Source organism: Paroedura picta, chromosome 11 (genome assembly GCF_049243985.1).
Source record: "Paroedura picta isolate Pp20150507F chromosome 11, Ppicta_v3.0, whole genome shotgun sequence".
Lineage (NCBI taxonomy): Eukaryota > Metazoa > Chordata > Lepidosauria > Squamata > Gekkonidae > Paroedura > Paroedura picta.
This window is the reverse complement of record NC_135379.1, coordinates 45,566,146-45,581,748: the sequence shown is the minus strand read 5'-3', so window position 1 is coordinate 45,581,748 and position 15,603 is coordinate 45,566,146. Positions and strand designations below refer to the sequence as shown.

The window sequence follows — 15,603 nt, the reverse complement described above, 5'->3', positions numbered from 1 at the left end:
TCTGGGTTAATAGCTTCAGAGGGTGGTTGGGTCGGCCTGCAGGAGAAGACCTCGATTTGAGTCCCCCAGCACCTATGACACCAGCAAAATTCTTTGGGATATCAACTTTCAAGAGTCAAAGGCCAATGATCTCTGGGGAAGATCAGAGGCCTCTCATTTGGACAGAGGAGACGATCCCTTTCAGCAAGACTCTGATGTTTTTTCGTTACATATTTAATTCACTCGGCGATCTACGGGGCATCTGGAAGTAAAATCTGATTAGTAAGATGAGAAGCCCTTGACACAGTCTGTTCCCTCGCCATTTGTTGCTGTGGTTACAGGTATCAAAGGAGGCAATAAAACACGTTATGCCCAGATATCGGGGGGGGAGGGGAGCATGGATTGCTTCTCTCATTTCCCCATCTCCTTCTACGGAAGCACTTCAATTAGGTTTAAAAATTAGTTCAATCAGAGCGGGCTTCAAAGGATAAGTGCACTTTATCACTCAGTATAATTTGCATGCTGCGGGCTCAAAATCTGGTTTTGGTGAGCTAAAGGGAGAAGAAGGAAAGAAGCAGAATGTCAGGGTCAGGATACTGTCATGAATGCCAGTTCATGCCCCCTCCTCCTGCTGCATTCTCCCAGTCTCCTCCAGGCCAGGTGCCATAAAGCCATAAATCCCTGTGTTGGTTCCTGGCTGCCTCTGCATGCCAAAGCTGCTCTCGGCGTGGCCTTCTTATCTCTCTGACTTTCTAGTGACCTTGCTAGCCTCACTGGAGACTCAAGAGAAGTATCAGTTTAGATCAAAGCTGGGCCATCTGGCTCTGCTGGGAACTTTGTAACTTTCTGCAAATGTACCTTTCCCGCCATCCTGATCCCTCATGCCCCCTCCCATGCTTGGTCCCCCCTATAAGTACATCCTAATGTCTATTGTGTCTTTGGCTCTGCCAAGATGTTTGATCAACGAGTCTTGGCACACTTCAGCTTTTGTATTATTCTGTTCAATAAAGACTTTCTTTTGGATCTTTGCTCTGCCTACGATCTTGGAAGTTCCTTTATCACAAACTTTACCCGCTGACTCCTGCTTGATTCCTGACAGATACTAATTCAAATCCTTTCCCTAAGGTCAAGTACTTAAGATGAAAGCAAGCTACAAAATTAGTCTGGCTGGATCAAACCAGAGACCCATCTAGTCCAGCAGCCTGTACCATACAGATGCCGCTCAGTTGCCATGCGAGGCCAAACAAGCAAGTTGCTGCCTAAAGAAACTCAGTTCAGTATTGTATTGCAAGCAACCGGTGAAGGAGGGAGGGTGGTGACACCAAGATCGGTTGGTTTGCTGCAGAATTATTCTTAAATCATATGATTAAGAGCTAAGAAAATACTGTTGTTCATGAACTGCGCATAGATTTTGCAGCCTTTATGTTGAAGATAGATTTCGATTTGACTTCAACTCATTATCAATTGAAATACTTTGCTTTCCTGTAATTAAAATGTCTCCCTTCAATATGAATTATTATAGTTGCTTGAATTATATGGTTCACTTTGAGTAAAGCAATCCAAGCCTCTCAATGGATGTCAGAATTAACAACATGGCAAAAAACTGTTCAGGGTAATATGACATCTTTCTGCTAATGCCTTTGGTGAATGTGTAACGTAAGAATCTGGAGTCAAAGCTTCTTGATTTTTTATTTGGGTTGGGGGGTTAATTAAGGAGAAATGTCTTTTAACAGGACTATTGAAGTCCTACACATTTAGCAATAAGTCACAGACTTATGATCTTTTATGGTTTTCAAGGCAAAAGATGTTCAGTTGTGATTTGCCTGTCCTGAACTTCCTTGGTGGTCTTCCATCCAAGGTCTAACCAGGGCTGACCCTGCTTAGCTTCCAAGACCTAATGAGATCAGGTTAGCTTTTTACCTCTTTAGTGCATATATTTAATAATAACACTTTAATTCTTACATAAGAATAGCATCTACAGCTTCATATAGTCTTTTCAAAATTGACCTCCCATTGAGAGGGATGATCATTTTCTTCTCAAGAATAGATGCTGTCATGTCCCAATGCTCCAGGGACACTTTGTTTTCCAGTCCTTGGCCTGGTAAATTATTCCCAGTTTACCTTTTAACCTCATGTACGTTTCCGTTCTTTTCCCCGGGTTCCCATGCATCACATCTCTGAAACTGGGGTGTGGGATGGGATGCCTTTAATAAGCCTTCATGCACAGACTTGGAGATCAATCTCCATCTCGTTTCTCTTTTCCACTTAATAACCTCTAGCATTTTTCTAACACTTTCTGTGGGCAGAGCACTGCATGGACATCACCACACTCTGCATAAAAAAACACAATGTAGAGCAGTATCATTGTCCACAGTTTGCCCTGTGAGGTGTGGCTGATATGTGGATTTCAGACATCAAGGTCAGTAGTCTTAAAGCCACCCTTAGCTCATTAGGAAGCAAATCGGGACAGGACGCAGTGAGTGAAAGTCATGGGGCTGGCCCAAGCTTGGGGCAAACCGAGGTGATCACAGAGGGTGCCACATTTTTGTTGGCAGAGTTTAAATTTGCGAGAGAGAAGCGAAGCACCAGGCTTCTTACAAAGAGAAAGAACTTTGTTTAGAAAGGCGAGAGAGAAGAGTCCTAATTTTCTGTCTAGCTCTTGTTTACAGTCATTCTGTCTGTTCGTTCTGGAGGCAAGCAGGGAGGAAGTATGCTCAAAGGAGCAGGAAGTCTCCCATGAGCCAATCAGAACGTGGAATGCGAGTATTTGAAAAATATCAGACATTTCCAGATCTAAATATGCTAACTACATTCTGCTTTTATGCCCCCTGGAGGACATTCTCCATATATGCCGCTGAACCATGCCCAATGCAGACCTGGCAAATTGCAACAATTCTGAGGAGCACCAAAAAGCCCTGCATTGAGCTCCTCCTCTCCTGCAGGCTCAGCCACCCTTCTCCCCCCTGCCCTCCGTGCCCAAGAGTCTGCCAACAGGGCTAGTGGAATCACAAGGGCAAAAGGAAACACTTCTGTGACACTGATGCTCACTAGATGAGCCTCTGCAGTCACTGTCATCCTTGTGCTGCCCAGATGTCAGCAGCTCCAGGGGGCACAGCCCAGAAAGGGCCATACAGCTGGGAGAGGAAAGTGCTGCCTAGGGTGCTCACTTGCAAGGAAGAGCTATTCCTAGAGAGGAAAAGTTGCCCAGGAGGTTTTTTTCTTCTTCTGTACCCGTAAGGGCAAAGACGCGGGTGTCACATGACTGTCTAGGAAGAAGGGGCAGCAAATGCAGAGTGAGCATGTCCAACTCCACCCACACGCAAGCGCGAACACCCTTTTGCTCCATTGCAGGCGGTGGCTCAAGGACTTCCAATGCGGTTTAAAAGGCACAGGAAAATCCAGCTGCAAAAGCTCATTGAAAGTGCATGCTTCCTCTGACCCACCATTCCTCGGACAGGTAATTATACCAAGCCTTGCACTCTTGCTCCCCCTTCTCTATATGACTGCTTGTAGGTGTGTTAGCCATTTGTGTGTCTTTTCGTTATTTTCTTCAATAAAGCTTGTGTTTATTGTTTTACCATTTACGTCTGTGTCTGCTTTGAGTTTACGGGTTCAATAACCCTCGTATATATAGGCAAGATATACAGCTTTGGAGGTTTTGGAGGCTGGACTTCATAACATTATGCTCTACTGAAGTCTCTCCCTGCCCCAAATCCCACCCACTCCTGACTCCACCCCCAAAGTCTCCAGGTGGTTCTCAACCCAGAGTTGGCAACCCTACCCACAATAATACAACATCTAATCTGAACGTGGACACTGGGACCAGATCTTGCAGTGGACCCAGATGCCCTCTTAGCTGCCACACACACCCAGACAACACAATCACCAGACCTAAAAACGTCCACAACACCATCTTAGGATCATTCACTGGCTCATCTTCTAACACTATATGTGCCATTATACGGCAACAATGCCCTTCTGTTCTCCACACAGCGCAACTGGGTTAAACCCTACAGCAAAGGATCAATGGACACGAATCTGCCATCAAGAGTCTCCTGCAATGTCTCAGAGAAGGCCCTCCATCATGCAGGAGCTGCTCCTAAAGAAGAGAAAGCCCCTGATGCAGCCAATTTTGATGGGAAGGCCTCACCTGAAATGTTTTAAGGAAAATGCATCTCCTGGCTGTCTCCTGAGCCTGTCACCTCTTCCCTCACAACCCTTTTGTGAGGCTAAGGTTTTCAAGGCAATTGTTTATATTTTGTTTGGGATTTATTGGAGAAGTGAGCCTTGAATGTGCTGCTGGTTCAAACTAATACCTTTTCATAAGATGGTGTTGTGTAATTTTGTTATTTATTTGGAGACGATAGGAATCCTGGTTGTAGAAAACCAGGGTTATGAATGCTGGCAAAGACCAAATGACGAAGTTAACCCCTGGGATTTTAACCCAGAGGTGTTCTCAACAGCCACTGAAAAAGTCTTCCATAGACAGCACAAACTGGAACAGAGAACTAGATCTGGTAAAACAGAGTAGATTTATATGGCTCATACAAATATCTGTGAATAAGGACGGCTGGGATCGTAGGAGCAGGAAAAGGGCGTCCCTGAAACTATGTTGACATTTTCCAAACAGCTGCAGTTGAGCTGTCTACCCCCTCTCCTCTCTCTCTCTTAGCAGTTACCCTTAATAATAACCATCGGGTTCTCTTTGAGGCCAAATGGGTTAGAATGAACACATAATTGTAGCTGGGAGCAAGAATCTTGAGTCATTTCTTACAATTTCTAAAAAACCCAGTTGGGTGCATTGAGTAATTATATCCTTGGCAGTCAACTGGGCGTCACAAGTGTTAATAGTGGTGACTAACCATTTACAGTCCAGCAACAGGCATGAGGTGAATACCAAACACTCAGCAACACATTTGTAAAATTAACATTTGCATAATATGCGCGTGAGAAGACTGCCCAGATTTGAGGAGCTGGAACATGATAACCACCCTTCACCCATGCCGCCTCCAGCACTTTGGCGAGACTTCTGTTGGCTCAGACATAGCCGTGGCCGCCATGTTGGAAAAGGTTAAACCAGGCAACTTGCACAACAAGCAAAAAACACTTTCCAGAAATCCTACCACCTTTTCTCATGCACACTATATGTCTCTGGGGGAATGGAGAAACTCAGGACACCCACCTTGAAACCACAACCGGCAACGAGCACCAAGGTGTTAAGGTGTTTCCTTGACAGAACTGCTGCATGCACCTGAATAGACCTAAATGCACCTATTTTTTGGCACTAACACCTGGAGAATCTGATGCCAAAGGTTTTTTCTTTCGCTTATTGTATTCACTACAAACCGTCCCACTTGTCTAGCATTCTTGACTGTGAAGACAGCCTAAATAAAGTAGCCTTCAAATATTATGCACTATGGGAGTCTTATTTCCAAAGGTTCCTCCCCATCTTTAACCGCTCCTGTGGAGCGGAATAAATAAAAGAGTAAGCCCTAAGTGGGAGGAGAAAGGGCGGGCTCTGTCCGGGATAAAAACTCGGAGGGCCCAATCAGAAGCCGCGAAGCTGGGATATGCAAGAACTGTAGTGTGCATGGGCCAAAAGGATATGAAGAATATCCTACAGGGAGCATCACTGGAGATGTGTATTTAGTATAGTTGCAATAGGAACTTCCTGGTGTTTTTAAAATAATCTCCTCCAGCATCCTGATTGGCTCATATGGAGACTTCCTGCTCCTTTAAGCACACTTCTTCCCTGGTTGCCTTCACAGAACAGCCCTGAACCTCAGGGGAGGGCGGTATATAAATACAATAAGTAAACAAATAAATAATAAATAAATCTCAGCAAGAAGGAACAACAGAACAGTTCAGGCAGTTAGTTATGAGTCTCTCTCTCCTCTTTCTATATTCCATTTGTTTCTCTTCTATATGCCATTTGTTTCTCTTAATAAAGCTATTTGATTCTTTCTCAGCCCACGCAGTCTGGTGCTGTGACCCTCTTTGCAAATTTAAACTTTGCCAGTGCCTCACAGGGTTGATGCAAGTACAAAATGGAGGCAGGGAAAAGGAAGTTACAAATCACTTCCAGGTGCTCCCTGCGGAGAAAAGTGGGGAATAAAGAAATGCATTAAAAGTTATCAAAATGCAGCTAATACCCACATAAAACCCTGTCTCACAGATGTCTCACGGCTTCGGATCATGTTGTCCTGCACTGCCCACACTTACACAGAACCTTCTGCCATCCCCTCTCCTATTTCTCTCCTTGGTTCCCCAAGCCACCTCCCTTTTACCCCTGTCAGGATCTCAAAAATTAGTTCAGCTAAACCCTAAAAAAGTAAAGGCATCCCCTGTGCAAGCACCGAGTCATGTCTGGCCCTTAGGGTGACGCCCTCTAGCGTTTTCATGGCAGACTCAATACAGGATGGTTTGTCCGTGCCTTCCCCAGTCATTACCGTTTACCCCCAGCAAACTCATTTTACCGACCTCAGAAGGATGAAAGGTTAAGTCAACCTGCTGGGATCGAACTCCCAGCCTCATGGGCAGAGCTTTCAGACTGCATGTCTGCTGCCTTGCCACCCTGCACCACAAGAGGCTCTTATCAGCTAAACCCTACAAAACATGTATAATGTCCCTTCTCTGAACACAGTTTGGGCTATTGTGATACATCATTGATATACAACACAGAGCCTGATTGTCTTAGATCAAGCCAAAATCTATTCTTTTTCAAAATCTATTCTTTTTCAAATCTATTTTTTTTAAAAAACCTAATTTAAAACTCGACATTATTTTTAAAGAGCTGCAACACAAAATAGACACCCCTCGCCTTTTCGGTCATGTTTTTACTTCCATCATTTTTGGGAAATCTCTGGTTTCTAAAAGAACATTAATCTCCCCCTTGGCGATTTTCTTCTTGACTAGGTTTTGACTCTGTTGCCTGGCTTTGTTGCCTGAGAGACCGTGCCTTGACATTAAGTTCCTACAGTGTGAAATGTGGCCCACTACTGGTGTGTTTTCATACCCATCTGTGCACTCATAAGCTCCATTTGACTCCTGCGCGGTGCTATTAAAGCCGAGGAAGGGGCATGTTGTGTAGCTAACCAACCATGCTGCATAAAGCCTGCATGAGACAGAAAGAGCTGAGCATTCATCGGCCAAGAGGAGGAATCTTGCTTTGAGGAACATGAGTAGCACATCTGTTTTGCAATACTGAAAAAGTGCACCCATGAGTTCAAAAAAGTCATCCAAATCATGACTAAATTATTTTGGCAGGAGAGGAGGTTTTATTTTCACCCCCTGATTTCCCCAGGTTAGCTTTCACTCTGAAGTATGACCATCAACATTCTCGTCACCATTAAATAATTTGTCTAAGAATAGTCATTTCCATCCCCTGGAAGATTTCCTTGGGCAAGCGGATCCCTTGTTCTCCGCTTGAGTTGAGTGAATGGAATCCCCATTATCCTTTTCTACTTGTGCAATACATCACACAAAGTCTTTCTTCAGATAGTTTCCAAAGCAAGTTAAATAAAGCCAAGTGAGTCATGTGCTATTTTTTTTCATTGCTTCACGTACACAGTTACAATCATAAAATCATAGAGTTGGAAGGGACCTCCTGAGTCATCTAGTCCAACCTCCTGCACTATGGAGGATACTCACAACCCTATCGCTCATCCACTGTAACCTGATACCCCCTTGAATCTTTACAGAATCAGCCTCTCCGTCAGATGGCTATCCAGCCTCTGTTTAAAAACTTCCAAAGATGGAGAACCCACCACCTCCCGAGGAAGCCTGTTCCACTCAGAAACTGCTCTGTCAGGAACTTTTTCCAGATGTTTAAATGGAATTCTTTTGAATTAATTTCATCCCATTGGTTCCGGTCTGTCCCTCCAGTTGTCTCATTTAAAGATCATATGGAAGTGCTGTATGTTGAATGGGGAGGACATGGGGGTTGCCGGGAGGCAGGAGAGAGGCAATTGTATAGGGAAAGAAATACAGGGGAGAAGGAGATGCCCCAGAGCATGAACTTGCAGGTCCCCCACCATGCAGCTGGGCTTGGCCCACTGACTGCCACTCCACAAATACCATGGGGCCTTCTGCATTGGACCAGTCAAGCAAAAGTGGACCCCCCCAACTCCCAACTCATGATATCCTCTACTCCCAACTCAACCTACCTCTCAAGAAGGATACTAGGGTCAATGGTGATGAATACCACAGAGAGATCCAGGTGAATTAACAGAGACACACCCCACCTGGTAGTCTTCCAGGAAATATCATTAGTCAGGGTGGTCAAGAGAACCGCACTCAGTTTAATCAGACTGAAGGGAGGTGAGTAGCGGGGTACCTCAGGGCTCGGTCCGGTATTTTTTATTAATGATCTAGATGAGGGGGTGGAGGGACTCCTCATCAAGTTTGCAGGTGACACCAAATTGGGAGGACTGGCAAATACTCCGGAAGGTAGAGACAGAGTTCAACGAGATCTGAACACAATAGAAAAATGGGCAAATGAGAACAAGATGCAATTTAATAAAGATAAGTGTAAAGTTCTGCATCTGGGTCAGAAAATGAAAAGCATACCTACTGGATGGGGGATACGTTTCTAGGTAACACTGTGTGTGAACAAGACCTTGGGGTACTCGTGGATTGTAAACTAAACATGAGCAGGCAGTGTGATGCAGCGGTAAAAAAGGCAAATGCCATTTTGGGCTGTATCAACAGGGGCATCACATCAAAATCACAAGATGTCATAGTCCCATTGTATACGGCACTGATCAGACCACACCTGGAGTACTGTGTGCAGTTCAGGAGGCCTCACTTCAAGAAGTACGTGGATAAAATTGCAAGGGTACAGAGGAGAGTGACGAGGATGGTCTGGGGCCAAGGGACCAAGCCCTATGAAGATAGGTTGAGGGACTTGGGAATGTTCAGCCTGGAGAAAAAAGGTTGAGAGGGGACATGATAGCCCTCTTTAATTATTTGAAAGGTTGTCACTTGGAGGAGGGCAGGATGCTGTTCCCGTTGGCTGCAGAGGAGAGGACACGCAGTAATGGGTTTAAACTACAAGTACAACGATATAGGCTAGATATCAGGAAAAAATTTTCACAGTCAGAGTAGTTCAGCAGTGGAATAGGCTGCCTAAGGAGGTGGTGAGCTCCCCCTCACTGGCAGTCTTCAAACAAAGGTTGACACTTTTCTTGGATGCTTTGGGATGCTTAGAACTGATCCTGCGTTGAGCAGGGGGTTGGACTAGATGGCCTGAATGGCCCCTTCCAACTCTATGATTCTATGATTCTAAAACAGTTTCTGTCTCAAATTCAGACCTGAATCCAGAATCAAATGGTTCTAGAAGAGGAGGAGGAGGAAATGATTTTTTTTATTGGCCTATACAAACCCAAAGCAGCTTACAAATACCTTTTCCATTTCTCCCCACAACAGACATCCTAGTCAAGATGGCAGTTGGTGTGTGAGGCACTGAGGCCAAAGGGAGAACTGAAGAGCAGTTTCCATTATAAGAATAGAAGCTAACATAGCTTCCTTCAGAAAGACAGGCTGTTGTTATTGTTGTTTTTTATCTTTAAAATAGTACATGTTTTATAGAAGCTATACACACACCTCTGCGTGATTTATTACTTTTTACCTCACAAATTGCAACAAATTACACCACAGGCATATCTAGGCCATCTCATGTGCCATGCTTTTCAACTTTTCAAGTCCCTCTGTTTGCAGTGCCATCCAAAGCACAGCTACATCCCTCTAAATCCATGGAAGTCCATTGGTTTTGAAGGGAGTGATTCTGCTTAGGGATGGTGGAAAGGCAGCTTTATACAGACAAATCTTGCCAGATCTTGGGAGCTAAGTAGGGTTGGTACCAGGAAGGAAGACTCTGCAGAGGAAGACAGTGGAAAACCACCTCTGCTCCTCACCTGCCTTGAAAATCCTTGCTGGGGTCCCTGTAAGTTGGCTGCTACTTGATAGCATTTTACACACACACAAAATTCTGCTTCAGATGGCAGATGAGGTCATCTTTGACCTTTTCCACCTGAGAACCCGGAAAGCCAAGCTCAGTCCAAGGAGACAGTGCTGACCTTGATCACCTAAGGCAGGGGTAGTCAACCTGTGGTCCTCCAGATGTCCATGGACTGCAATTCCCATGAGCCCCTGCCAGTGTTTGCTGGCAGGGGCTCATGGGAATTGTACTCCACAAGCATCTGGAGGACCACAGGTTGACTACCCCTGACCTCAGGGTCTGGTTCAGCATGAAGCATCTTCGTGTGAGAATCCCTCTACCACCGAGCCACAGCCTTTATCTATATTATGGCACAAGCTTTCATAGGCAAGAGCCTACTCCATTGTCATCAAATAATGGAGAATGATTCCATACTGGTGAGATCTCAAGCAAGACTTACCATGGACAGATACTTGTCCATGATGCACATATGCTGGCCATCAGGACACAGCCATCCTAGGGCAACCCAGCAAAGGGCTTTTGAGGTGAATGAGAGGGGGTTGTTCATTACCTCCCTCTGCACAGTCTTCCTTGGCGGCCTTTTATCTAAACATCTACCCTGCTGATCTTCCAAGATCTGATGAGATGGGGCCACACCATATTTTGAATTTTTTCCCGGAGAAAATATGCTCATCTTCTTGGAACTGTAGGGTCAACTAAGAACCTTCACTCAAGGTGCTGCTGTTGGAATGGACAATGTCTGGTGTACAAAGAGAAGAAGACCCTGAAGGGAGCAGCAAGAGGGCTGTTAGATGGATCAGAGAGTTCAGGACCTTTCTCTCCTATTAAGTGTGCTTTCTTGTCTGTCCTTAGATTGCTGCTCTTAGGGCAATACCCTCCTTCTTCTCAGAAGCTTCTCAGACTCTCTTCTTAGGTAGCCATGTAGTCAGACACCTGTTCCTATCTCTCCTCTGCACTATCACAGTATGTTGTTCCATAAATAAATACTTTTATCTCCTGTATCCTAAAATACAGTGTATGCTTATCTATGACTTATTTACCCTGCTAACGGTCACTGCATCTAACTTCAGAGGGGGGGGGAGGAATAACCTGACTTTGCCAGCTTTATCATCATCAGTGGCAACTAAACAAAACCTGTTTCCAGTTGCCTAAATAGCACTTCCTTCCTAAATCCCATGCTACTCAATTAAAAGAACACTTTTACCTTCGTTAGCTTTGTTATCTGATTAGTCTAAAAAGATTTTTTTTTTCAAACTCCCATGTGTGATGAGGTTTTTTTTTTAAGAAAAAGTTTTTATAGCAACTGGGAGTGATGGGAAGAGTGAAAAACGTTGATTCCCCATTTACCGTCTAGCTGATCCTCTCAGAATAAGTGGGAATAGGTCTCTCCTCCCCCTGCCCCACTGTATGCCTGCAAACACTCCAAGAGGCATAGGGAGAAGGACCAAGAACAGAGGAACGTGAAATGAGAGTGGAGGAAAGATCGTTGCAAACCGAATTCATGAGCAGGGCCAGATTTGAAAGGTGGCCCAGGTATGCTCTGAGAGAGACCTCAGGAGTGTCAATGGACCCACACACACACACACACACACACACAAAGCATTACCATGAGGCTTTCTCAATCAGGCATTCTCAGCCAGGGTTTCATGAAACCTTGGAGTTACTTGATAGCCATGGAAGGGTTTCCTGAATGGGTGGGAGTTAATTAATTTTTCTATATATTTTAATTGGTTAAACATCTATTGGATGTTTAACTCCCCACTCCCCTCTCCCAAAATGGCCAATGATGGGTCTGAAGGGAGTGTTGAGGGGAGGGGCCCCAGATGGGTGTGTCCACAGCTCTGTTTCCCAACCATATTCTGCACAATTGTACCACTTCTGGGGTTTTTTGAAGCCTGAACAATGTTCCAGTTAAAAGTTAAGAAAGCCTGTCCTAGAGGATGTTCTCATGTCACATCTACCTGTCTGGTTCACACTTGCATCTATAGCACCTGAGAGTTATCTAACTGCAGGGCAATCCTTAGCAGGGTGACACCCATCAAAGCCCTTGACTTCAAGGAAAGGGCACTGCAATACAAAACAGAATTACACTTTTCAAAGGCCATTGGAATCAATGATCTTGGACTCGGTTTAGGGTCTCACTGCTGATGACTGACTGTGAAATCTGCCAATGGACCCCGTTGGAAAGCCTGGCATTGGAATTATCAAAGGAGAGCTGGGCTCTGAATGCAGTGCCATATTTGCAGTGTCCCATTTGCCAAACACTGCTAGATGCTCCAGTGAGCACCCGACAACAAAACAAACCTGCTTTGTCCTCATGTCAGGCCTGTTTGTGACAGAACGGTTCCACCCCAACATGGCATGTTTTGCCGCGTTCTCACCTTGCTAAGCACTAATGAGTCTATTTCATGCACACGGCATGTCCTCTCCCATAAATAAACCCTCAGGAGCCCAATTTAGAGATATACCTCTCTTGATGGCTTAAAATAAACTTAGCCTACTAATACATTTCCTTTGTGATAAGCAAAATGGACTTTGATGAGCTCCTAGCTGGTGAATCACACGTGGATTTCTGCTTTTGGGATTTAGCAATCGGTGCCTTCTTTTTAAAAAATCATAACCAAGTTGAATTATTTCTAGAGAATATTTCTCACCTGCTTCTCCTGAAGCGTGCTCACAGTGGCCAACCGGAACAAAACAAGGACACAATTCATTTGAAGCATAAAACAATTTGGAAAACTGCAGACAACTTTCTCAGTGGTAAAAGGCCACTGTTAAAGCCAGCAAAAACATTATTTATGATCAAATGGCACATCATAGAAGTTATGAGGCTGCCTTATACTGAATGTTGGTCGGATGTTGAAGATGATGGGGGTTGGACCTGGGACCTTCTCGCTCTCACTTCATTAGCAAAGAAGTGTCTTTGTGAAGTGGTCCTTTGCCAAGTTGGTGTGACAGAGGGGATCAAAGGGATGAAGCCCAATTAAGAGACAGCTTGCTGGCAGAGCAGTCTAAAAATCTAATAAACACACATCCACACATAAGCTCACACAAAATCCAACCAGAACTTCAATAAGGTCAAAGTGAGAATACAAGGATGCAAAGAAGATCTTATGGATCACAACCACATCCCCAATGCCTTTTTTGGCTCTTCATCAGGTGAAAGTGAATTTCGCTTTATGAAATCAAAGTGGAACAGAACTCTTGACACGTATTAATTTGGCTGGCATAAATTAAACGTATCAACTTCTCCTGGCAATTAAATTGCTCCTGGCAAAGAGATGAGAAAACACAGAGAGCTTTCTTGAGTCTTATTTAATACTTACGGCACCTGTTAGCTTTGAAAGGCAAACAACCCCTTTTAATTACGATAGTCAATTGTTTACGCACACAGTATAGATACTGTGCAGTTCTTAGACAGATGTGTGTGTGTGTAAGCACATACTGAAACAGCTTCTCCCTAGAAGAATTCTAGACTTCCTTGTATTTCTTTTTCCTTTCTCGCACATCTTTCCCTCCTTTCTCCTCCATCCCTCCACCTCTTTGGAAAAAGCACTGGACACAATGTATGTTTCCCTGATTTCTTTGCAGCACTTCATTATGAACCAACACATACATCACAAAGGCCAGAGAAAGGTACCACCCAGAATCTCATGACTGAATCCATCCCCATGTTAAACAAGTAAAAACTCATCCAATGTACCCAAAATAACCCACAGAAGGGATGGGGAGAAAGTGCATCTGATACCTTCTGATTTGCTCTCAAGTCGGCTTCCCCCACAGGATGGATGACAGAGATGTGATTGCCAAAGAACATCACAACTAAAAACCAAATTAACTGCCCCAGACCTAATTAAAAGAAATACAGAAGGGTGGGCACTGGTATTGGCTAATTTATTCACGATAATTTATAAGACAGGGAGAATTCCAAGGGGTTGGGAGGTGGCAATCATTGTACCCACTTATCTACTGTAACCTGCCACCCCATTGAACCTTCACAGAATCAGCCTCCCCTTCAGATGGCTATCCAGCCTCTGTTTAAAAATTTCCAAAGATGGAGAACCCACCACCTCCTGAGGAAGCCTGTTCCACTGAGGAACTGCTCTAACTGTCAGGAACTTCTTCCGGATCAGCCTCCACACCCTCTCACTCCACTTCCACCAGCATGTGTCTCAAACGCATTCTACATAATGGGATGTCTCTTTTCTTACTCCGTTTATATCCGCTATTCATGACCAGTTACAATTTAGTAAATTTCCAAGACGATATGCAAACAGTCTACTTGGCCGACTATCTACTTGGCCAACATTAACACCGACTGGGTAAACTATTCCTTCAACCCCATTAGACATCATAATCTCTTTTCCCACATAGTCCATCCAGAGGGGTCACTCAAGGCAGCAAGAATTAAGCAAAGGAGCCCAAAGGCCTCCTTCAAGACTAACCAGCTTAATTCTGGCATGAGCGTTCGGGAATGAGGAAAATGCTCACAGAAAGGACCCCACCCCCATGACCCCACCCCCAACAAGACCTGAAGGGGGAGGGGGAGGGAACCTTCCTAATTTCACCCTTAAAAGCGCCCCCCTTGTTGCAACTAGCTCCCCCTCCGGAAGACCTTCCTGGCCACCTTGCTCCTTCTGCAGGTGGAGCATTTCCAAGGAGCCTACTCCGGTGGGCTGAAGCCCACCGTGCTGAGAGAGCCAAACCAGACCTGCGAGTCTCCCGGACCTTAAAAGAAGCGTTGAAGACGGAACTCCCCCGCGCAAGGTCGCGTTCGGAGTCTGCCTGGAAGAAGAGGGACCCTCGACGGCAGAGACGGCGCCCCCCCCCCCCGCCCCACTCACAGGCGCTCCGGCTGCGGCGGGGGACGACGGCCAAGGCCAGGCCGGCGCTCCCCGGGTCTTCTCCCGGGCGCTTCAGCACCACGGACAGCTCCTCGTGGCCGCCGTCCTCTTCGGGCCGCCGCCCGCTGCCTTCCCAGGCGCCCGGGGCGGGCGGGGGGCGTCGAGGGCCGGAAGGCGCCTGGCCGGCCGCTTTGTTCCGGCTTCGGAAGAAGCGAGTTTTGGCCGCCTTTGGCCGCGGAGCGCCGGGCTCCGAGCGCAGCTGCACCACGGTGTTCCGCGAGCGGCTCAGCGCCGAGGCGACGGCGCCCATGGCTGCGGGCGAAGGTCGGGCTCCGGACGCGAACTTAGCCCAGGGCCCGGCGAGGCGCCGCGTCCCTCGTCGCTCTGCCCGACCTCGCCGCGGCAAACAACTCCCTAAGCGCTTTGGGGAAATCGGTGGCGCCGCCGAGCATCTCTCTCGCTCGCTCGCTGCAAGGCAGGAAGGAGGCTGCCCCCTGGGACGTCCCTTAGACAGCGGGACGCCCCTTCGCCGCTGCTCCCGCCCGAGGCTCCTCGCCGCCACTGGGAAAGTTGCTCCAACTTGGCTTGTTCTCGGCCAGAGACGGATCTCGGTTGGTAGCCGCTGTACAATGATAAGGACTCCGGCGCCTAGCGAATCGTGCACACAGATCGCTCTCTCCGGTGTAGGCAAAGAAGAAGAAGAAGAAGAGTTGGTTCTTAGATGCCGCTTTTCTCTACCCGAAGGAGTCTCAAAGTGGCTTACAGTCGCCTTCCCTTTCCTCTCCCCACAGTAGACACCCTTGTGAGGGAGGGGAAGGTGAA

The 15,603-nt window shown here is 46.1% G+C and overlaps 1 protein-coding gene across 3 annotated transcripts in view; it reads right to left on the bottom strand.

Annotated features, from left to right (window-relative positions):
- The window catches only part of PDE1C (phosphodiesterase 1C), a 292,459-nt gene extending 277,213 nt beyond the window's left edge, over positions 1 to 15,246 (bottom strand). For 2 of the 3 annotated variants that reach the window (XR_013225262.1, XM_077302607.1), the window contains exon 1: positions 14,782 to 15,243. Coding sequence is in view for 2 of the 3 variants with exons in the window: in XM_077302607.1 (XP_077158722.1) it covers positions 14,782 to 15,091 (310 nt within the window). In the remaining variant the exon portion in view is untranslated. Of the gene's footprint in view, positions 1 to 14,781 lie in introns of all 3 variants that reach the window. The other variant, XM_077302606.1, reaches the window with a different exon arrangement.
- Between the last annotated feature and the right edge of the window lie 357 nt (positions 15,247 to 15,603).